Genomic DNA, 25,118 nt, shown 5'->3' with positions numbered 1-25,118 from the left:
AGAACATTGTACATATGTCTATACCGAACACTCTGACCTCATTTTCTTCTTCTAAATTACATGCTATACTATGTTATTTGATACTATCTTGTCTAGCACAGTCTCTGGAGCGTAACAGTAAGAAGCATTTTGTATGAAAGTATTCTGTACTTCTGTATGACAACTATTAAAGAAACTTGAACTTGAAACTTGAAGCCCGGAGCCCTATTTTCTGAAAATCCGCCTAAAATACACAAGTAAATGGGATATTGCTCCACTTCTACAAGGTCCATTTGCATGTTCTTGGTATCTATGGACATCTATGGACCTCAGTGAATGTACTCCCAGTGTCCGAAATATTGTCTATTACTAGGCTTGCTTAAATTGTGATGAAACAAAGGAGAATTTCAATTATGATTTTTCATTGCATCTTTGACAGTGAATAACACCATGCTAAAAATAAGTACCTTCTTGTGATCACGTGTAAAAAAAAATCTAAGGAAATTAATAAAGGGAAGATGATTAAACGGAAGGTTTTGTAGATACAGTACTGAATTCTCCCATCCGGACCAATGCAATTTGAAATATTATTATAGAATATAAAATAGCAGGCCTATAAATGACTTTATTATAGCCAATTCGCACATTTATGGATTGGGCGTGTGCATAAGGAACAGAGAATGAAATGTACTGTATGTACAGTCGTTTATTTTTTTGACAAGTCCGCCATTTTGAATCCGTTTGCAATGCGGATTGTTGCTAAATGCTCAAAATAGGGGAGACAAACTTAACTGCATTTCAGTAACAGTCAGGCACAGTGCCATCTAGTGGCTATTGGGAAATAGTTTCCACTTGCTCACAGTTTTCTATTGCTACACAGAAATCACCATTTGATACAAAACCTGAAGTAATCAAATGAAGATTAAGTCTAGATAAAGACCAGTTGTTTGTGACCTTATCTGACCCAGTTAGTAATGCCTATCTAATTTAAGGTTCACAATGACCTGTAACAGGGCTAACAAATTGTATGTCGTTTAGGCGGAACTCGTGTACAAATTTGTCTAAAGAGCTCCAGTAACCTCCATTGGTCAGAAAGATTCACATGTTCGCTTGAATGAAAGATGACATGGTCTCCTTTTTAAAAATTATACCAAAGACAATATTGTAAATCATTGACGGATGTCCTGTACATGAGTCTAAAGCAGGATATGCACCAGCATCTGAAATGCAATTTCCTGAGGGGGTGGGACGGGTATACTTCATGACTTGATAACTACGATACAGCTACCACTCAGGAAGGGCTATCATACCAAAATATCATCTACAGACAGACATAGATATTTAAAAAAAATGATACGTACGTTTCGTCTCCTTGAGTGGTACCGATATCTGGTCTGGCCTATAAGAACAATTACAATTTAGAAATCTGTTGCTAGTGTACATTGATATTGTAGTTGTGAAGCAGATTTTCTGTGCCTGTGTATGAACAACATCCCTAGTGGTGAAACAAACTGTGTGTGTGTGCAGGTGTTCTTCCTCAGCAGTCGGGTGCACCCCGGTGAGACGCCCGCCTCTTTTGTGTTCAACGGTTTCCTCGCCTTCGTCCTGAGGACAGACGACCCGCGCGCTCACACCCTCCGCAACATGTTCGTCTTCAAACTCATCCCCATGATCAACCCAGACGGAGTGGTCCGCGGGCACTACAGGTACAAGCGGGTTCAAATGCATGAAGAAACCGGTTTGACCCGGGATTGGACACACGTGTGTGCGTGCACATAGACTTGCATACACACACACACACAGGTTCACACGCATGCACACACACAGACATGCACCATGGGGATGGTTCTGAATTGTGGACCCCTAACCCTATTTCCTACTTGCCAATGATGTTCATGATTGGTCCTTTTTCAGCACAATCCTGAGATTCTTCATACTGGATACCTGCAGCTCCGCTTAGTTAGCCACAAACTACTGCACTCGGTGGAGCAGGTTTCAGTTGGCTTCAGTCAGTTAGCCACAAACTACTGCACTCGGTGGAGCAGGTTTCAGTTAGCTTCAGTCAGTTAGCCACAAACTACTGCACTCTTAGCCCTTTTACACCAGCCAGGCTCCGTGCTGGAGTCGGTTCCCGAACGTAATCTCGCACCGGCCGCCGCGTTCAGACCGGGATTAATTGGTTCAGAACGTGACAAATCGGTGCTCAGCTGGCACCGGAAAATAGTTGGTTTTTCCTCACAAACCGTGACATCATCAGTGGGCGTGTCATATTCCAGGCTGTGAAGACGGGGAAAGTAGAGAGTCGGCATTGCACTCAACCGATTCATTCAACAGGAAGCGATTTGCGAGTACAATACACCATCCAACCAGAGTGGATAAAGAAATGCTCCAGAAATGAATATGCGTAGGGGAGGCTTAACGAGTCAGCGCGAGAGCGCACACACAAAAGCATGCGCACACCATGATATCTGATTTATTAATGCCAAATAATGGACGACGACCGCAATTAGCACTTGAAAAGTGTAAATGATGGATTAGTCAGTAGTAATTCATGACGGCCCATTTAGCTCAGCTGGTTAGTTCGCTGCCTGTGGAGCAAAAGGTCCCGAGTTCGAATCTCTTGCTTACTTTTTTTTTTCTGTAACGTTAATTAATTTATCCACTCTGGTTGATGAGATAAGATATTCCTTTATTGATCCCCTTGGGGAAATTCAGGCATCATAGCAGCATGGGGGATGGGGGGGGGGGTACAGTTAGTAAAAACAACACAAGCGGTGTAAACAAATAAGTCAATATAATTACTATCTAACCAACTGAAATATACAGTATTCACAGTATCCACATAAGGTGCAGTATGCATAAGGTGGTGTTATTGTCCTTTTTGGGACACCAAAGTGGATAAATTATTTAACGATACAAAAAAAAGAAAAGTGAGCAAGAGATTAGAACTGGGGACCTTTCGCTCTACAGGCAGCAAACTAACCAGCTGAGCTAAACGGGCCGTCATGAATTACTACTGACTAATCCATCATTTACACTTTTCAAGTGCCAATTGCGGTCGTCGTCCATTATTTGGCATTGATAAATCAGATATCATGTTCTACAGTAGGACTTATACAGTAGTACAGTTATGATACAAATTAAAACAAGTCATTCGAATAATAGAAGCATACTTTGCTGGAACGATTCATTTCAAACGTATACAGTGTGTGTGTGCGCTCTTGCGCTGAGGCTCGCTCTCCACGCATTAGTTTTACCTGAGTAACGCCCCCATTGATGACGGAGACGGTGGAATGTTGGTTCTGCTTAAATGGGTGTAAACACAGGCCGGTTCGCCAGAGGGCACCAGAGTTCAGAGGGTTGAGAACGGAGCTGGAGCTTGAACCGGGGCCCGGCCGGTTTAAAAGAGCTATCTGTGGAGTAGGTTTCAGTTAGCTTCAGTCAGTTAGCCACAAACTACTGCACTCTGTGGACTAGGTTTCAGTTAGCTTCAGTCAGTTAGCCACAAACTACTGCACTCTGTGGACTAGGTTTCAGTTAGCTTCAGTCAGTTAGCCACAAACTACTGCACTCTGTGGACTAGGTTTCAGTTAGCTTCAGTCAGTTAGCCACAAACTACTGCACTCTGTGGACTAGGTTTCAGTTAGCTTCAGTCAGTTAGCCACAAACTACTGCACTCTGTGGACTAGGTTTCAGTTAGCTTCAGTCAGTTAGCCACAAACTACTGCACTCTGTGGACTTGGTTTCAGTTAGCTTCAGTCAGTTAGCCTCAAACTACTGCACTCTGTGAACTAGGTTTCAGTCAGCTGACCATCACAACGGCAGCTCCGCTCACTGCTTCTGCTTTATAACCATTTAACTCTAAAATGTATTATATAAGCCAATATGAAGCTATCAAATCATCTTACAAGTACCTTAGGAGCTCAACAGAGCAATTGTTTATAACCCAGGAATTATTATGCTAATCTAACCATGCTAACCACTTCAGCGCGTCCTTCCGTCCCGTTAGTAATAATTAATGTTACATTACCTCCACAATGTCCCCATTGACCTTGCATCCGTTTGTGGCTAACTAAACGTAGCTACAGGTGTCCAGTATGAAGAACAGCATGGATTGTGCCGACTCTACCAATGGACAAGTAAAGTCATTTATTTATAAAGCACGTTTAAGAACTCAAGAGCCAACCGAAGTGCTGTACAATCAAAGCATAAAATGTCATATAAAATACAAAAAGGCACAGCAGGACAAGACGGTACATTCAGAGAATAGGACAACAGTAGGCCAACACACGGATAGGGAAGCACAAAGTACAATATAGAACACGGGGGACAGGAGCACAAGAGGAGATACAAGGGGGAGGGGGCAGGATAAAATTGCATGGGAGTGTGACAACATCATTGATAAGTAGGAAATAGTGCTAGGGTTACAAAATTGTGAACTATCACTTTAATATTGTGCCACGTTTTCTGTTTCTGAACAAGATATCTTGTTTATCTGTGAATGTTGTCGGGTCTCGGGGGTGATGGAAGTTTGTTGTGTGCAGGACTGACTCCCGGGGTGTGAATCTGAACAGAGAGTATCTGAACCCCAGCCCCGAGCTGCACCCTTCCATCTACGCAGCCAAAGCCTTGCTGCTCTACCACCACACACACAACCGCCTGCAGAACACGCACACCCCCGCCACCCCCCTCAGCACCAAGCCCACCAATCAGCATCAGGCGACACCGCCTCCTCTCACCGCCCTGGAGCTCAGCCTGAACCAACGGAATGCAGAGAAGGACTCGAGCCCCACCCACCCAGAGGTTCCCATGGTGACGGAGGAGAACATCTGGGCTACCTCGGAGACCGGGAAGGAGGATGAGAACAATTCACCCAGTTCTTCAGAGTCTGGGTCCTCTGTTCCCATTGAGCTGTTTATCACAGAGGAAGAGGCAGTGGAGGCGGAGCCAATTCCACCCCAGGAGGGAGGCGTGGCCTATTATGTGGACCTGCACGGCCATGCCGCCAAGCGTGGCTGCTTCATGTATGGGAACAATCTTCCAGACGAGAGCCAGCAGGTTAGAGGCTGTTGATGCATGCGTTTAAGTTATGTAAGCGATAATGTATAGCTACGACGTTCTGGAACACCGTTCTAAATGCAGTGAAGGTCAATTATTTTGCGACAATGACCGAGTATAGCTTATTTTTTTTATCCACTTCTCCCATTTTCTATTTTTCTCCCATCCCAATTTTTTTCATATCGTCCAATTCAACCCTCCCCTGTCTTCGAACGTTGTTTCTTGCCTCCCACAAGCCGGCTGCAATGTGGACTAAGTCATACATAGCACGAGTCCCCTCCGATACTCGACGTAACAGCCGTCGCATCTTTTCACCTGCGCGGCTCGATCTTTCAGCGTCGGGGGTCTGGGCTTTGGAGGGGCCCCGCCCCCGTCGCTTCTTGATTCTACTGCGCAGGCGCACCAACCGACCTGTAGGAGTTGCTGTCCACAACGCCCGATCCCCACCCTTCAGTTTCCTTCCCCGTAATACAGCCAATGTGTATTACTGTGGACGACCAGCTAAACTGAAAGCAATGTGGAGAGCGGGGCTCGAACAGGAGGCATCCTGTTCGAGCCTAGTCTCCAGCATTCATTGCGAGCGCCTTGCCCACTGCGCCACGTAGCCGCCCTAATGACCGAGTATAGCTATACATTATCCCGCTTATTACATGGCTAACTTACTAACAATATATCTAATTCATTTTACACCATCGACAAGACGAGATCAAATGCTGACGCAGTTGTTCTGTGTGGCTCCTCTGTCATCGCCGGCAGGTGTGGACTTGATTGAACCTGATGTAGTGCAGCTGTGCGAGATAAAGCTGGGAACGAGGTTATAGCTTTCGTGACTGCGATCAAAATGCTTGATTGTGATTGGTCAATAGCGCTCTGTTGCCCCTAACGGCGGTCATTATTGCGCGTTGCTCATGACAACGGTCAATTATCGAGAAATAATTGACCGCTGCTAGAGGTAACGGAGCGCTATTGACCAATCACAATCAAGCATTTTGGCGAATGTTAAAACGTCATGTAATAAGCTTAATTAAACTATGGTAGGACTCATTGATATGTTGGCGTCTGGCACCCAATCCCCTCTCTGATTGATTGATTGATTGAAAAGTTTATTAACAGATTGCAGAATGGGTACAGTACAGTACAGCTCAATACATACAATTGTTAAGGGGATGCAGACCAGAGAAAGACTTTCGTCTTGTTTACATCAGGGTCCCCCATTTTCAATTCATCATAACATATATGACATACATGACATACAGATAGACAGTACTGCTACATCTATACATTTATGACATATCAGATTTGCAAATACAGTACTGGACACACACATTTTACACTGTACATTGGAATACTGACAAAGCCTTACTTTGTCATTTACTGTACAACTAGGTTAGGACATTTGTAGGGGCCAGTTTCGAATTGCAGTCTCACGTAGGTGGTTTTTTTTTTTTTTTTTTTTTTTTTTTTTTAACAGCTTTAGGTAGGGCGTTCCACATTGATGTGGCATAATTGCGAAACGTGTTTAGTCCCTTGTTTGAGCCGAATCTGGGTTTTACATGATTTGTGGAGCTCCCTCTGGTGTTGTGATCGTGGTATTCACTGACCTTTGGGAAGTATTTTGACATGTACATGGGTACCTTGGTCGCGTAGTGTATCTTGTAGACCAGGCCCATTGCAAGTTGCTGTACTCTGTCGTCTACTCTAAGCCATCCTAGGTTGTCAAAGTGGGCAGGGGTGAGGTGGGTTCTAGGAGTCAGGTCAAGCAGTAGTCTGACTAGCTTGTTTTGAGATGTTTGTAATTTGTTTTTTAGTGCCTTTGAGGTGCTTTGGTACCATGAGGTGCAAGCATAGTCGTAGTACCCTTGAATGAGTGCTCCTGCTAGAGTCTTCAGGGTATTCTTGTTTACCAGAGAGGAGATCCGGTACAAGAATCGCGTTCGTTGGTTGACTTTTTTTATTACATTGGATGCCATTTTGTCACAGGAAAGATTAGCCTCTAGGATGGAACCCAGGTAGGTAATTTCATCTTTCCTTGTGATAATATTGTCACCCACTGTAACCGAGAAGCCGTCGGTCTTGCTGAGTTTGTTATTTGAACCGAAGAGAGTGGACTCTGTTTTGCCCATGTGTAATGATAGTTTGTTGTCGGCGAGCCATATGCAGATTTTGCCTAGTTCCGAGCTGAGGGCTTTTTCAACCTGTAACTTGTTCTTGTCAGAGACCAGCAGGGCTGAGTCGTCCGCAAACAGGAACAGGTTGCAGTCACAAGCTGACGACATGTCATTTGCATAAATTAGGAATAGTAGCGGTCCTAGTATGCTTCCTTGTGGAACACCACAGCTCACTGTGAGGGGGGGGGGGATAGGGTACCGTTTATCTCCACCATCTGTTCCCTCCCCTCCAGGTAGGATTGTATCCAGCTCACTGATAAACTATCAAAACCAATTGCTTTTAGCTTGTCAATCAGAATGGTGTGATTGACAGTGTCTAAGGCCTTTTGTAGGTCCAGCATGACCATCTCCCCTTTTTATCAGATAAAATAACATGAAGGATTTGATTTTCTCTTTTTTTTTTTTGATTTCAAGTTCCTTTGGACATGCAAGTCATGTAGAAGTATCAAAGAATGGGTTTGAACAAACACCAAGGCCATGTCTAAGTCCTGATACTATAAAAGACACTATTGGAACTCCAGAAGCCATATGCAAACAACATATTTCATATTTAGGTTTGCTTTCAAATGATCTCTAAACCGGATGCATTTAAAAATTCTGCTATTTTTTTTAAGAGCAGAGTAATAATACATATAATAAAACTAGAACCCCTTATTTCCGACAATGTGTAGGAGTAGTCGTAGTATGAGTATCCTGTAACTTCCTATTATGTTTGGTTAATTGCAAATGCCCTATCTGAACCAGGTGAATGAGATGCGAATGACCTTAAATGGTAGCGCAGGCTCTGTGCAATAGACTGCCCTCCTCAGCTGATAACTGCTGGAGATGGTTTTCTAAAAACACTGCAATCTGAATCCCCTTGGAAGAGGTTTAAAATTCAGGGAAATACCCAGATGTCAGTGTTTGTCATTCATTGTCTTTTTGGGAGAACGTGATGGCGCTGATGATCGCCCCGTGTCCTTTTGCCGTCCACATCCGATGGATCAGTAGTGGGTTGAATTGTGGCTTTTGATATATGTATGTCTTTCCGACCATCCTTTGCTTCTTCGTGCTCCGTCTTTCTGCGTGCAGATGGAGAACGTGTTGTATCCCAAGCTGGTTGCCGTCAACAGTCCCCACTTTGACTTCCTGGGGTGTAACTTCTCTGAGAAGAACATGTACGCCAAAGACAAGAGGGACGGCCAGTCTAAAGAAGGCAGCGGGCGGGTGGCCATCCACAAGGCCCTGGGGCTGGTGCACAGGTCAGACATAGAATAGCTTTTTTCACAGTTTTCGAGTTTCAATTTACTCAATAGCTTATTTCATCGTTTTTCCGAGTTTCAATTTACTCTCGGAATTGGCCGTGAACTGACCTTAACTCGAGTGGTCTCTGTCTCAAATGATCATGCTTGTGTGTACCCTGCCTCCAGCTATACTTTGGAGTGCAACTATAACATGGGAAGAACAGTCAACACCATTCCACCTGCCTGCCACGACAACGGGCGGGCAACACCACCTCCACCGTCGTCATTCCCTCCGAAATACACACCGGAGATATTTGAGCAGGTATGGTGGTTATAAAACAGCTGCTTCTAGCCCAATCATCTGAGTGGTCAGGTAGGCAGACCAGTCGGGCTTTAGGAGTCCTTTAACTCTTTCACGGCCACGCTTACCGCTCATCTCTACCGCTAGATGGCCAGCTTAAAATAGTTGTTTCCGCTGTGTTTCACTATGTTTGCAGGGCTGTGTGTGTGTTCTGTATTATAGCTGTGGAGACAATGGTGTGGCTCATTTGACAGACACTACTTGTAGTGCAACATGGAAGAAATAGTTTGTTTCTACACACTGTAGTTTGTAGTTTATTACACGCTAAAATAATCCAGTCTTTTTTCATAGATCGCGAGATAAAACGCTACGTTATGTGCAATAAGCCCGAATCGTTCTGGTTAATTCCCTGAACCCCCAAATACTCCCAAATCAAAGGTATATAACATGTACATTCACAAAATCATCAAGGATGGGGGGAGGGGTGGTCGTTTTATCTCAAACTGTGAGCGTGCATGTTTTACGTCCGGTGAAACGCAGAACTGTGATCGTTAGAAAAATACATTTCAGGTTTGGTAAAATAGACATAGAATATACCTTACCTTAGCCAGAAGCTATACACGTTTCGATGGTAAAATACGCTTGGGCAACGGAATTTCGAGGCGATCAATGTGAATCTCTGTTCAAGCAGGAGGAGGAGCACCTACCAAAAAAAAAAAGGGTAACCGTGTATCCACGCCAATGCAATTCCAGTTCAGACGCAGACGATACTGCCACCTGGTGATATTCGATCGGCATTGCAATTCCAATTTATACAAATGACCCAGGGACAGTTGGAATGACCCGGATGATGATTTAGAACGGGATCAGAGGAAAAAGATCAAAGGATCTAAAAACGTAATATTACGTGTTTGGCGCCCAACGGTTGGCGAGCAAACACGTAATATTACGTGATTGGCCGTGAATGAGTTAGAAGAAGCTAAGGTAAAAATGGTAACCCAGGAAGTACTTTGCTCATGAAGCTTGATTGTCCTAAATAGCCACTTCAGTGTGTATTTAATGCTATGGGAACGTAGGCATGCAGAGCAGTTGATTGATTGATTACTTTTATTTAAGTGCCCAACTCCACATGGACTTGTAAGACACTATATGTACAACTGCAGGGGTATACAACATAAATACACAAATTCCAGTTAAAACTCCAGTTCATGATTACAAAGTGTTTGAATAGCCCAGGACTGTTACTACTTAGCCCTGCTAATGTGTGTGTGTGTGTGTGTGTGTGTCAGGTTGGGCGTGCGGTGGCCATCTCCGCCCTGGACATGGCTGAATGGAACCCCTGGCCACGGCTGGTCCTGTCGGAGCACAACTGCCTGGCCAACCTGCGCGCCTGGATCCTCAAATACATCCGCAACACCAAGGGCCTCAGCACGCAAACTGACAAGCACGTCCCGCTGCAAAAACAACGCAATGGCCCCAAGGCTTCACTGCCAAGGAGCTTCACTGGGTAAGTAAACGCATACTTATTTATAGTTGTTGTTTTTATAGAATGCAAGCACATTTGTTCATGTTTTAAGAGTTATTGTCAGCTTTTGCTTCTTTTGAAAATCTATCATTTTAGTTAAAGGTGCTATAGATACATTTTTTTATGTAGAGCAATCATAAAAAAAAAACAATACATCCAGAGCTTTTAGAAAGGTGCGGAATACAATTATTGCTTTTCGGTTGGCGGGTCCAAAATGAATGTTGTTCACATGTTGCGTGCATGTATCCCTTCCCTACTTCCCATTTTCCAACGTGGATTGCACCTGATTGGATAAATGACATGCTGGTGCTCTAGTGCGACATCTAGTGGCTGAATGTTATCTATAGCACTTTTTTTTTTATTGCGTGTGATGCTCTAGCTGGCAAGCAGGCCAAGAAGATGCGTAAAAAAAAAAACAGCATTTAAAAGTGAATTGTATCCTTCGAGTGACATCCTTGAAAATAAATGAAGTGCTTGGAAAAGTACTTAAAAGTCCTTGAATTTCATTTAGCAATGTCTGTGGGAACCCTGATTCACATATGAATGTCATGTAATGCTGATGTCTGTCGGCTCCTCCGGCGCAGCTCTCTGTCCGGCCCGGCGTCGGAGAACAGGCCCGGCTGCGTTCGGCGGAATAGCCTCGGCGTCGGCAGCCAGACGCCGGTACCCAGGATCCACACCTCCCCCAGCTTCACCCAGGGCTGCCCTCCGCCCTGCATGCGTACCAACCAGAACAACAACAACACCACCACCACCACCACCATTACCACTCTCGCCGGCGTCCGCACATGCAGCAAGAAGAAGATGCCGACGATGGCGCTCGGCCAGGTCAGAGGTAAGAAGACCTCCGCTCTCTCCTGCCCCATCTGTGTACCTTTCTTTGATGTTCTCTCTTTTTCTGCTGTGGTGCCGTCGTGAAGGCTGATCGCTTGTGTCGGCCAACATGTCTCGTGTCCGTGTGCTACTGCGTCACTGTGGCGGTGATGGAACTATTGGTTGTCGGGCCTGGGATAGGCTGCATTCAGAGACACTGACCAATGGGCTAATCATTTGGATGGCTCCGCCCTTTAGCCCCACCCCCTTCCCTCCCCCAGCATGTTTTTCATACCTCTACCACTCCTGCTATCTGTGTATGCATGGGTTTCCATAGAAGTCACCCCCCCGGCACCCTAATTCTGATTGGACGTGTTAAGTGGATACCAATCTATAGTAACTGACTAGACCGTTCCAGTGTTTAAGAACCGACCTCTTTTCTTGATCCTCCAATCACAACTGTCACTTCCCTCGGACAAACAGTTTTTTGTTTTTGCGTTTTTAAAGAGCAAATAAACACAAACTGTATCGATTGAGAGCATGCTATTGCAATCTGCTATTGCCCTGTGATGTCATCACAAATCTACATCACAGTATCACAGGGCACCAAGTTCACCCAAGTTCAGAAAATCATGCCTTTAACCACTAGATGGCAGTCTCTCCAATAGAGTATTTTGGTGTTTAGTTGCTCTTTAAATGTTGCAGACTGAATGCTCAACTGGAACAATAGTGTTGTTACCATGCATTTGAAGATGCCATTGAAACAGTCTATATGGCTTATCAGTAGGATTAATTCATTGACGGCCACCAGCTATCGCCATCTGCACTGTTTGGCGCCAGCGCTAATGACCATTTTAGCGATGTTTGCAGACATTGTGTGTTCTGTATTATAGCTATGGAGACAATAGTATTTTACAGGCATTGTTCATAGTCCATTACTGACTAATTAGTTAATTTCTACACACTGTAGTTTGTTACACGCTACATGCTAAACATCGCCCCATTTCCAAAATAATCCAGTCTTTTTCCATAGATTGCGAGATATGACACATTATATGCAATAAGCCCAAATCGTTCTGGTTGCTCGCCTGAAGCACCAAATAGTCCCAAATCAAAGGTATATACCATGTACATATGTGTCTTCACAAAATCATCGTTCAACTAGAAACTGCGATCGTGTTTGTCGAGCTTGTTTTATGTCCGGTAAAACACAAAACTGTGATTGTTACAAAAACATGTTTCAGGTTAGGTAAAATAGACATAGAATATACCTTACCTTAGCCAGAAGGTATTCCAAAAATAATAATTCCAAGTGATCGCATCGCCATCGCGATTACCCGTGTTTATGTCTATACTCGTTTATATGGGAAATACGCTTCAGGCTACAAAATCTCGAGGCGATCGCTGTGTCTCTCTGTTCAGGCAGGAGGAGGAGCCCTTGCACAAAAAAAAGGAAAATGTGTATCCATACCAAGCCATTCCAGTTCAAAGGTAGGCGATACTGCCACCTGGTGATATTCGATCATCATTGCAATTCCAACGTAGGTAGATTAATCATAGACACCTAGATGGCTCCGGCTGACCATATAGAACGGGGATCAAAGGATCAAAACCAGAGTATACTCGGGTATGGCCGTGAAAGAGTTAAGGGCAACTTTTATGTGTACCGTCTGTGTGCATGTGTGTGTCCTGCATGTGTCTGAGCCTGTGTGTGTATGTGTGTGTCCTGCATGTGTCTGAGCCTATGTATGTATGTATGTATGTATGTATGTATGTCCTGCATGTGTCTGAGCCTGTGTGTGTCCTGCATGTGTCTGAGCCCGTGTGTGTGTGTCTGTATGTATGTATGTGTGTGTCCTGCATGTGTGATGAGCCTGTGTGTGTGTCCTGCATGTGTCTGAGCCTGTGTGTGTGTGTCTCTCTTTCTCTGTAGACACTAAGGCTCAGGGGAAGAGACGTCCCCCCCAACACCGCTCCGTCCTCCGGCCTCCTCGCCAGAGCCAAACCCCTGCGCACCACCCCCCGCTCTCCTCCCCTTCCTCCACCACCTCCTCCTCCTCCTCTTCTTCTCCTCTGAGGTGCGCGGCAGGTGGCCCCTACCCCATCCCGCCCTCGGTCCTTAGCGCGGCTCTGTATGCCCTCCTGCCCCCCCACCAGTGCACCTCGCTGCCCTCCCTGCAGGCCCCGCCCCGCGCCGGGCGGCTGTCCAGACTGGGCCCTGTGTTTGTACCGGCCACGGTAATCACCAAGTCTCCTAAAGGGCCCGCCAAGAAATGAATGAAGACACAGCCTGAGAATATTGGCACCCTTACACTTTTTTTTTTCTTTTCTTTAAATTATTTATTTATTATTTTTTAAATGACTCACAATTTATACAAAAATAATATTATCAGGGGGGAACAAAAGAAATGACCAAATGATTGACACGCGAGACATTTGTTGTTTTTCTTTTTGTTTGTTTGCACAGCCTTTGTAACTAAAGTAAATATCATGCACTTTAATTAATGAGCCTTTATCTTTTAATAAGCTTGTACCTTTTAATAAGCTTGTATGTCTCTCCTGTCGGGCCATCTCTTCTTTCGCTAACCGCTCCAATTCTCACTGCTTTCATATCTCCCACAGGCTTTCACACTTTCACATTAAATGAGTGTTCTGTGGAAAACCTGGTTGGGTCAATAGATTACCTAAAGATCTACTGTAGATTCCTGGTTGTCAAACTATCACCCTCAGACCTAATTTCTTGCATGCGAGACGTGGTGTGTCCTTTTCCGATCAGTTCATCCATTCATTGAAGTCCAATGGAAAATTTGCCTGGAGAAACTCACTGAATTGTACTTGACCTTAAGAATTGTGATGCGCTTCTAGACCAATTTGGGGTCTTTGTTTGATTATGGTCGTTTAGACAATCATTGAACAACCAGATTTTCTATAAAGCACTGTAATGTGGCCTAGAATCTGTTGTAGGGAACAAAGGCCCACCGCAATGCGTATGAGCTTGATACCATTCATTCATGTCGGGATTCAGTTGTCATAGTTTTGGTTATCGTCATTACTAAGCTTTCGGTAGTTAGTGTTTTCATTTTCTCAGTTGAAATTATATTTGTAAAAGGCCCAATCTGGAATTGGAAAAACAATGCCCTCTCCTGTCCATCCCATGGCTCGCTCTGTGGAGTGGGGGTTGTGTGTGTTATCCAGATGAAGACAATAGCTACATTGACTGGCTAGATTGCTAGCTCAACATTATTTCTAATGTTATTATTCATCAACATTATTTCATCAACAATAGACTGTCTGCAACTAACAGCCATAAAACTTTATTTAAACGCAGAGTCCTTTTTTATTGGCTGGGTATATCGACACGTTTTGACAAATAAACGCCGGGCTCGATTAGAAGCAGGGTCTAAATTCATAGTTTTTGCTGTATGTGCAGTTTTGTTTTCCTTATTTGCAATCATCAGACAATACTGAGCAACACTCAGGAAACGCAGCAGTCAGACATTTCTCCCTCCAGCTGATCTGCCGTAGCTTGATGCGTAGCTCTCACACAACACGCATACAGCGATCATCCATGATCCAACACTGCACCTCATCATCATCACACATACAGCGATCATCCATGATCCAACACTGCACCTCATCATCATCATCATCATCATCATCATCATCATCATCACACATACAGAGATCATCCATGATCCAACACTGCACCTCATCATCATCATCATCATCATCATCACACATACAGCTATCATCCATGATCCAACACTGCACCTCATCATCATCATCACCTCATCACACATACAGCGATCATCCATGATCCAACACTGCACCTCATCTTCATCACAACACAATGCTTGCTAGTGCATAATGTTAATTACATAAATACAGCGTGCCTGCATGACCATTGTAAACTGAGTGAAACTTTGAGAACAACATCGTTACATTCCTCTAGTGATGACTAGTGTTATAGTGTTCCATTCCTCTAGTGATATAGGCCATTTGTGTTCAAGGATTGAAGCAAATAAAAGTTTAATACAATTTATGTTCGGTCAGCATCACTGCTATTGCTGTGTCCCTGTGTTGCTGAAGAGAAGAGATTACGGATTAGGCCTTCAAATATAAATTATTTCGTATTTTAGTTGCTCCGTAATGTTGAGAATCAGAATAATGAACACGAGGAAATGGTGATTTATCAACAATTAGGAAGTGGTGCCAATATTTTCAGTCACATCTGTAAATAAATGTGTGTGTGTGTGGCTATTTGAAAGGTAATAGGTGCTAATCTCAAACTTTTACTGAACTGTGTTACATTCCTCTGAGTTTTCTTGTAACACACCTGTGCTACTTGTATACATATTCTGCACCTTAGGGCTAACAAAAAAACATTTCATGACACGTTCACCTATAATGTAGCCCCTATATTAAGAAATAGGTCATGGATAGGTTTTATGTATTGTTTATATATATATACACAGTATGTGTGTGTGTGTATATATGTTTTGGGGTGTTACGGTACGGTACACGTATCCGTACCGAACCTTCGGTTCAGTACGTGCTGTGTACCAAACGAATGCAACGGTACATTAACCACTAACGGAACGCACGTGCAGAACCTTTTTCACCCCTTCCCAAAATATAATTTGCGCAAAGGGCCGGGTGTTCGTTCAACCCACTCACACTTTAGATTACCTGTAATTTAGCATAGCCTCATAGTGTGGCGAACACACACACACAGTGCGTGAGGTGGAGTTGGTGCTAGATTGAGAAGGGGCTGTCTCACGGAGATCAAATTAATGATATGAAAACCGAGATACGTACCGAACCGTGGTTTTTCTGTACCGTTACACCCCTACTAGTATGTATGTGTATTTTCTGATCCACTTTTTCTCCCATCCCAATTTCGTATTATCCAATTCTTCCCTCCCCTGTCTTGAACGTTGCTAGACTATGCCTCCCACTGGTTGGCCCTAGTGAGGATAGAAGCCTTGCATCACGTGTCCCCTCCGGTACACGAGGAGGCAGCCTGTCGCATCTTTTCACCGCAGCAGCTCGAACTCTGTGGCGAGGAGTAACGCGTGGGAGGCTCACGCTGCCCCCGCTACTTCCTGCTTCCGCGGCACCGGCGTCACCAAACCGACCTGTAGGAGTCGCTGTCCACAACGTCCAATCCCCACCCACCGGCTTTCCCACCCTCTAACACTTGCCCGACCGGCCAGCCGGTAGCAACGCCGAGAGCTGGGCTCGAACCCAGCATCTCCTGCGTTAGTGGCGAGCGCCTTGCCCACTGCGCCAATCAGCCGCCCTAATATGTATGTGTGTGTGTATATATATATATATATATATATACACGCAAAGCAGCTATAGCAGACGCACGTGCATGTTAGTTAGGTGACGTCTTGCTAAGAATCATCGTTACTACTTTGTAGACTTGACTTTCATTATTAAGTGTCCTATTGTATAAACAAACAGGCATATTCCCCCAAATAATAAGATAGGAACTGATTTAATAAGTTACTATGTAAATAACTTAACTTAACTTGAAACTATTTCTTGAAAGGATTTATTTTTGTCATGTTGCACTTTCACATCCACTATTGTGCGTTATGTGAGAGAGATTGATTGACAGCATTCTGAATGTACTTTGCGTTTCATTCCTCAGGGTATTCAGAATCGGACTGAATGCCTAATATGGTTTATACTTGTGTGTAAGCACCTTCTGATTTTGCTTAGCTTTTTATAATTGTATTTATGTTCTCTTGGGCATTCAAATAAAATAAAGGATCAAATAACAGACATGGGAGGAAACCCACATGTCAGATGTAATGTAAATAAAGTTTGAGTTTAAAAAAAAGTTTCTTTTAAGCATTTGTTTGATAGCCGAGTGAGCTGTCTAGTGATTCCTTGTGATGTTGTTAATTTCTTTCCTAATACATGCGTTTCCTAGTCTGTGTTGGGTGTATAAAGTCAGATTTGTAAAGTATTTACATGTATCTATGGAAGGACTGTGAAGACAAACAGGATAGATATGTAGGCTACTGTGTGTTTCAGTTGGTATGTTGTAGTTAGCAAGGGCAGCTGTGTTTTATGTCCATAAAGTCTAAAAGTAGAGTTATGTAAATCTATTACTGTATATGTGAAATTATGGTGAAATGTGTGTAATCCAGCTCACATGTGGGCAACCTGGTATACTTGCCTATAGGGAGGTGTAGTGGTTACATCATTACCGTTTTTCGTGTTCCACCCTCTGTCCAACGCAATGTATTTCCCCATTGCCTATTTCTAAATCGTCTTGTTTAAAACAAATAAAGCATGGACATTTGCATGGTGTACATTTCTGTGCGTATTCATCCGCAATCTTTTTTTTTATCCACTTTTTCTCCCATTTTCTATATTTTTCTCCCATCCCAATTTTGTATCATCCAATTCAACCCTCCCCTGTCACGAACGCTGTTTCTTGCCTCCCACAAGCCGGCTGCAATGTGGACTAAGTCATACATAGCACAAGTCCCCTCCGGTACTTGAGGTAACAGCAGTCGCATCTTTTCACCCGCGCAGCTCGATCTCTCAGTGGCGAGGAGTAACGCGTGGGAGGCTCACGCTGCCCCCGACACTTCCTGATTCTACTGCGCAGGCGCACCAACCGACCTGTAGGAGTCGCTGTCCACAACGCCCGATCCCCACCCATCAGTTTCCCACCCCCTAATACGGCCAATGTGTATTAGGACGGACGACCAGCTAAACTGAAAGCAATGTGGAGCGCTGGGATCGAACAGGCGATCCCAGCGTCTCCGCATTCGTGGCGAGCGCCTTGCCCACTACGCCACGTAGCCGCCCCGCAATCTATAGTTCAACATGAAAATATTCGCAATTAATCGTAAAAAGAAATCGCCGAATTTTATTTCAACCAAAAACAATGTTGGTGATAGAAGGGAACTCGTTTTGTGCAAAAATGGAAAGCTTTTCAATGTTCATGACTGAGGCAGAATTGTTACAATAGCCAATAATCCATTTTTCCAATGATGAATCCCTATACGGGTGGAACAACCAGTGACGTCGGACTACACCTCCCTATATATACCTTCCTTTCTATCACCAACATTATTGTTTAAGCATTTTTGGTTGAAATACAATTCTGTGATATTTTTTTAATGATTAATTGCAGATCTTTTTTATGATCAATTTCGAATATTTTCATGTTGAGCTATAGATTGTGGTTGAATATGCACAGAAAGGTACACCATGCAAATGTTAATGCTTTATTTGTTTTAAACTAGACTATTTAGAAATGGGCAATGGGGAAATACATTGTGTAGGACAGAGGGTGGAACACGAAAAACGGCAATGACGTCACCACTACACCTCCCTATAGCCTCTAGATCAGTGGTTCTCAAAACTTTTTACACCAAGTACCACCTGAGAACGTAGCTGGCTCTCCAAGTACCACCATATGACCGGCGTTAAAATAGTCTATTCAGCTATGCACAGTTCACGCAGGAGGCAAATGTATTCCTAAATCCAATAGCATTATTTATTGTTAACTTTTGTCAGACACAGCCACAATGTACAAAGGGATAGCACTAGAACTAGCAAACGCAAGGGGCATTGAGAACATAATAACTAACATTCTCAAAATTAAGAACAACTGTATTTCAGCAAATGTACTTAATTCTCTATCTCTCTCTCTCTCTCTCTCTCTCTCTCTCTCTCACAGCAAGCAATTGTCCTTCATTCTCTCTCTCTTTTTACCCTTTAAATGCCAGTGTTTGTGATGGGCATCACAAATGATTGTTAACCCATCTCCCGCCAATATAGCTGTTCAGCGTTATTGCCCGCCATGCGTTGTCTGCCAATATCGCTGTACAGCGTGTTTCAAGGTCACATTTCATATTTTCGTCATGGAATTCATATTTCACCCACGGAGCCTTGTCATATGCTGCGGGAGCCATCACAACTCTGCAATGCTTCAATACCGCCACCTGGTGGCCGATCGGCGAGTTACCAAACCGCTAACTCCCGTTTCATGCCCGTTTCAGCTCGGTCTGTCCCCTAATTCCGTCCGGCCACTCGTTTATCGTCCCGGGACTCAATCCACACACCGTGGACATGGATCGTTGCCATAACTCAATAAACAACATGATTTGGGCGCATATTAGTATTATACAAACCGGAACTGGATCGCCTCGATCCACATCACATAACTGGGATCTGTTTGATCCACTCATCACCCAACGCTACGAGGAAGCTGACGTAAGTTTCAGCGTTTTTCTTTATCATTTTCGATACAAACTGCTCTGATCTATATATCACCCATACTACATAAATCATTTAACGTCGGCCACGGAATTATAAACAACCACCCCCCCCACCCCCCCCCCCCCCCTCCGTTCACCCGCGGATGATCAGGCATAACGATTAGGACCATGTACAGTTGAAATTTTTAATATAACGTTGATCGGTATCAAACGGCATTTGATAATCTAATATATGCATTTATGTCTATCACGTTCTAGGAAATACTGCAGAAAACGATAAAAACATATTTATACTCTAGACGGTATTTTCGTATGAATGTGTGAATGAAAAAGTAAAACGTTCCTACATCCTGAACGATGGCTAATCGATGTTGAATGGGCCATAGTAATGTCAATTTAGCAATACAATTTAAAAAGTTATAGCCCTGCAAAGAAGGTGAACATCTCCATAGACAAATAGCGCTGGCAGAGAATGGTTTAGGATGATCAAAGTGGTGGCAGAGAATGGGTTAAAAAAACACACAAAGTAAAATATTTTCAATATATCAAATGCAAAGTACATTTTTCTGGGGGGGATTATTACAGGCTAGGCATGTGTCAATGATTAGCAACAACATATTTTGATGGATTTTTTGTAATGTCAGATTTAACACCAACTCTTTTCAGAAAAGTGGGAGTATTTCATTTTTTATCTGACATTACAAAAAATCTAAAAAAATAAATGGTTATGATCAGGGCTGAAGTTGAATTAAAGATTTATGACTGTTTAGACTGCATTACTCTGTCACAGTGATCTCCTGGTTGTTCCCCACTTAGGTTATCTAACTATCGCGCCGCCGCAACCAGAAACACTGGCCTGGCCTGCTTCTAAGTTCAGTGGCCTGACTGCAAAAAAGAAATCATTTTTTTGTGTGTTTTTTTTCAAGTACCACCAGCAGTACCACTAGTGGTATGCGTACCACAGTTTGAGAACCACTGCTCTAGATATAATAAGTCAACCTGGTATACTTGCCTATAGCCTCTCTAGATATAATAAGCCTTGAATAGACACCAACATGCAATGCTATAGGCAGACTGTACCAGTGCTGTCTCTGAGGTGAAGCGTAGCATATCTATGTGATGCACAAGAAGAGTTTTGGGGTGACCGGCGTTCTCCAGTGGTTGTTGTGGGGATGATTTTTGTTTTGATTCTGTATTTCATTCCCATTTCATTTTTTTAGTGCAGCAATAAATATGTTAACTAAACAATTTCTTAAGATTGGCTGCAATTTTGTTTGCTTTTATGTGGAAATACTAGTTTTTATTTCACATTTTCTTTAGCAGTTAAGACATTACCACCACCACATGCACAATGTGACATAGAGAAACATTCACATTCCTTCTCTTGTTTGTAGCTCTTGTTTGTTGCAGTCCTAATCTGTTCTGTAGTGTAGCTATGTTGTGCCTTGCTCTGGCCGATTGTGGACAGTAGCTGCTTCATTTTCTTGTATGTGATCTGTTGGTATGCACATACTGTATGTGACAGTGATTTGTATGCAAACCAAAAGCACCAACATCTGAAGTATGGAGTGGATCGTTGCTACATGATTGTTTCAATCCCACATATTCTTCTGGTATTAAGAGCGGCCACTTCCACCTGTACAATGTGTTCTTCTTCTGGTATTAAGAGCAGCCACTTCCACCTGTACAATGTTTTCTTCTTCTGGTATTAAGAGCAGCCACTTCCACCTGTACAATGTGTTCTTCTGGTATTAACAGCCACTTCCACCTATACAATGTGTTCTTCTGGTATTAACGGCCACTTCCACCAGTACAATGTGTTCTTCTGGTATTAACGGCCACTTCCACCTATACAATGTGTTCTTCTGGTATTAATGGCCACTTCCACCTGTACAATGTGTTCTTATTCTGGTATTAAGAGCGGCCACTTCACTTCCACCTGTACAATGTGTTCTTCTTCTGGTATTAAGAGCAGCCACTTCCACCTGTACAATGTGTTCTTCTTCTGGTATTAAGAGCAGCCACTTCCACCTGTACAATGTTTTCTTCTTCTGGTATTAAGAGCGGCCACTTCCACCTGTACAATGTTTTCTTCTTCTGGTATTAAGAGCGGCCACTTCCACCTGTACAATTGTTTTCTTCTTCTAGTATTAAGAGCGGCCACTTCCACCTGTACAAAGAATGATGCACTGAATTTGGAGGCAGCAGTTCTTTGCTTGAGCAGCTGGATTCCAATACGGAGGCAGCTTCCTTCCCCTCCCTTACTTGTCTGCTCTACCCTTGACCTATCAGAAACCTGCTTTTCTGTGCAAGGGTATTGATTAGCCGAGGCATGGCAAAGGGAGAGAGTCAGTGGCTTGGACTGAAAGCTCAATTGGCCTATCTCAAACCCTGCCCACTTTTCTTGATCCTTCAATCACAACTGTTACATTGTCTAATTAGAACCAGAACTAATAGTTTAAACTTTAATAGCGCTTTGGAGCGCAGTATGCATGTGAGTTATGGATTGAGGTTAGTATGCAGATAGTTCTCATATATGCCTACATACAATATAGTTATGTACTGGAGCACACATAGTTCAGGCCTTTATTTCTGCTGCATGAACTCGACTAACGCTTCTATGTGTAAAATTAGCATAGTAGGTAGTAATATAGGCAATGTAGATTCCTTAGGCAATAGCAGAGTGCATACTAGTGAAAGTCAGTACAAGGTTAGTATTTTTCTTTCTTTTTCATTTCAGATATTGATTGAAGAAGTGTGTTCTTAGTGAACGACGGAAAATATCCAACCAAATATCCTGGGGAAAAAATCTACATTTTTAATAGTCACTCAGATCACTTGTGTAAACCTACCGGTAGTTGTGTGTTTTGTTTGAATGACTACAAAATTAACATTTAGCAGCTAAAAAGTACATAAAAACTAAATGTGTCAATACTAGCCCTACCATTTGTGAGCAAATCCTGGATTGTCAAGAAAAACAACTGGAAAAGTATTTCTCAAAAAGAGTGGGAACCCTGTAAATGTACACACCATATCTATTCGCCACACACAGGAAAGTCCTCAGACTGACTTATTTAAATATGATATCTTTATTTTCATCTTTTGCAAATGAAAACTAAAGAGTCTCTGATGCAGGACACATTGAAACGTTAGTCCAGTGCATGCACCAGAAACAAAGACCTGAACTGTCCCATGTGCTCCAGTCAATCTCTCCATGTCCTGCTGCTCCTGAGAGCCACCGGACTGCCTGCCTGTCTACAAGCTGACACTCCTTGTTGAGATGTAGTTATGTACGATAAGATTCACTTCCAGCCGTTGTCCCAACGACTAGTCTTTTCTCAGATCTGCCACTGTGAACTTTCGGGTCCCATTTTCACCTTCAGCTGATCCAAGGTTTTCCAGATTATGTTTCAGTCCTGAAGTTCTATTGCTAATGAGCAACACGTCCACATTCTAACTTGGTTTTTCTGTGTATATGTTCCTTAGGAGAATTGGTCTGTTTTCTTCCAATGTGGTGCTAAACCCTCTGTACCAGAATGATGGGCTTGAGGCTTTTTACATCTGTACCAGTTATATCAAGCCTTTTGAATGTGCCGCTTTTGTCTTCTCTACCTACGGTTTGTTTGAGCTCTGGAATAAAAATCACTTTTCAGAGAAACTACAAACCCATGTTTGGTGATCTCTCCACTCTCTGCTGACTCCTATTTATGTGTGTGTCCAATTAGTGCTCTAATGAGGGGTTACCTTTACTGATTGCTCTCTCGCTCACACTCTCTCTCGCACACTCTCTCTCTCTCTTGCACACTCTCTCTTGCTGTCTATATGACTCACTACTCATACATCTCTTGGGTTTCTATGGTCATTGAAAACCTGGAAAAGTTATGGAATTTAAAAATGGTGTTCTTCCCGGTCTGGAAAATGATTGTATGTCCAAAAGGTTTTGAAAAATGCCACGCTTGGCTGCTGATGTCGTACAGAACTTGTAAGTCGCTTTGGATAAAAGCGGCAGCTAAATGACCAAATGTAAATGTAGTTATCTTTTGTTTTTTTTATCCACTTTTTCTCTCATTTTTCTATATTTTCTCCCATCCCAATTTTGTATCATCCAATTCAACCCTCCCTGTCACGAACGCTGTTTCTTGCCTCCCACAAGCCGGCTGCAATGTGGACTAAGTCATACATAGCACAAGTCCCCTCCGGTACTTGAGGTAACAGCAGTCGCATCTTTTCACCTGCGCAGCTCGATCTCTCAGTGGCGAGGAGTAACGCGTGGGAAGCTCACGCTGCCCCCGACACTTCCTGATTCTACTGCGCAGGCGCACCAACCGACCTGTAGGAGTCGCTGTCCACAACGCCCGATCCCCACCCATCAGTTTCCCACCCCCTAATACGGCCAATGTGTATTAGTATGAACGACCAGCTAAACTGAAAGCAATGTGGAGCACTGGGCTCGAACAGGCAAGCCCAGCGTCTCCAGATTTTGTGGTGAGCGCCTTGCCCACTACGCCACGTAGCCGCCCAAAATGTAGTTATCTTTAAAGGAATAATAATAGACAAAATAACGATTGGGACATCCAAATCCAATTATTCAGCAATGCAATGTATCAATTGAACATAGACATCAACAGATGTAAAGAGCATGGAGAATATTAGGAAGGCGCAATATCAGTGTATATATATATATATAGTGTGTGTGTGCACTGTGTATATATATATTGGTGTAATTACACATGTATTACTTCACGTATCCCTCTGAGAAATGCATACTTTGTGTGTATGTGATCATGAGGTCGTAGTGCAGGCTCAATCTCCGCATGGGGTCATAGCGCAGGTCAGCCATCTGCAGCACCGCTCTGGAGTAGATCCCATCATGGGGTCATAGTGCAGCTCAGCCATTTGTGAGTATATCTCATCATGGGGTCATTATCGTGCAGCTCAGCCATCTGCAGCACCCCTCTATGTAGGGCTCAGTGTGTCGTGGGTGGGATGGTACACTGCGGGTGATTGTACTCGTGACCCACTGGTTATGCGACGGCCTCTCCAACCACCAAGTCACAGGGGTGATTGATTGAAACTCAAACCATCATCATGGATTCATCACCCAGCCAACAGTCTACATTTTTCATTTCTCACAAATTTTTTAATTCAGAGCTGCTACCAATGTTTATATTATTGATTCATCTGTGCATCTAAACAATATATTATTTTATAAAAATACAACAGACCTTGCACAGCGCGATCTCTCAGCGTCGGGGGTCTGCGTTTTTTGGAGGGCACGCCGCCCCCGTTGCTTCCTGATTCTGCTGCGCAGGCGCACCAACCGACCTGTAGGAGTCGCTGTCCACAACGTCCGATCCCCACCCATCAGCTTCCCACCCCCTAATACTGCCAATTGTATTGGTATGAACGACCAGCCAAGCTGATAGCAATGCGGAGAGCTGGGCTCGAACCCAGCGTCTCCTGCATTGGTGGTGAGCGCCTTGCCCACTGCACCACCTAGCCGCCCACAATTGACCATCATTTAAGTTTACGTAATTTTTTTTTCTCCATGAATGCACACTGAAATCGAGCTAAAACATGTACCCTTTCACTACCACTCTACCAAAGGGTTAACCCTTTCACTGCGACACTACAGAAGGATAACCCTTTCACTGCCACACGACAAAGGGTTAACCCTTTCACTACCACACTACAGAAGTTTAACTGTCTGTAGTGTGGTAGTGAAAGGTTAACATGGTCTTTTTAGAGAATTTTTTTAAAATTTTGCTGCTTCTGAATGAAATGACGATTCTTTTGTAT

At 43.5% G+C, this 25,118-nt stretch overlaps 1 protein-coding gene across 1 annotated transcript in view; it reads left to right on the top strand.

Moving 5' to 3' along the window:
* agbl5 (AGBL carboxypeptidase 5) overlaps window positions 1-25,118 on the top strand; it is a 67,403-nt gene that overhangs the window by 26,051 nt on the left and 16,234 nt on the right. Inside the window, exons 6-11 of the mRNA XM_084315027.1 lie at window positions 1,507-1,685; window positions 4,524-5,037; window positions 8,277-8,446; window positions 8,615-8,750; window positions 10,019-10,236; window positions 10,839-11,089. Coding sequence (XP_084171153.1) covers window positions 1,507-1,685; window positions 4,524-5,037; window positions 8,277-8,446; window positions 8,615-8,750; window positions 10,019-10,236; window positions 10,839-11,089 — 1,468 coding nt within the window. The remainder of the gene's footprint in view (window positions 1-1,506; window positions 1,686-4,523; window positions 5,038-8,276; window positions 8,447-8,614; window positions 8,751-10,018; window positions 10,237-10,838; window positions 11,090-25,118) is intronic.

The sequence above is a fragment of the Notolepis coatsorum genome (genome assembly GCF_963971535.1).
Source record: "Notolepis coatsorum genome assembly, chromosome: 5".
NCBI lineage: Eukaryota > Metazoa > Chordata > Actinopteri > Aulopiformes > Paralepididae > Notolepis > Notolepis coatsorum.
This window is presented reverse-complemented; position numbering and strand designations above follow the sequence as displayed.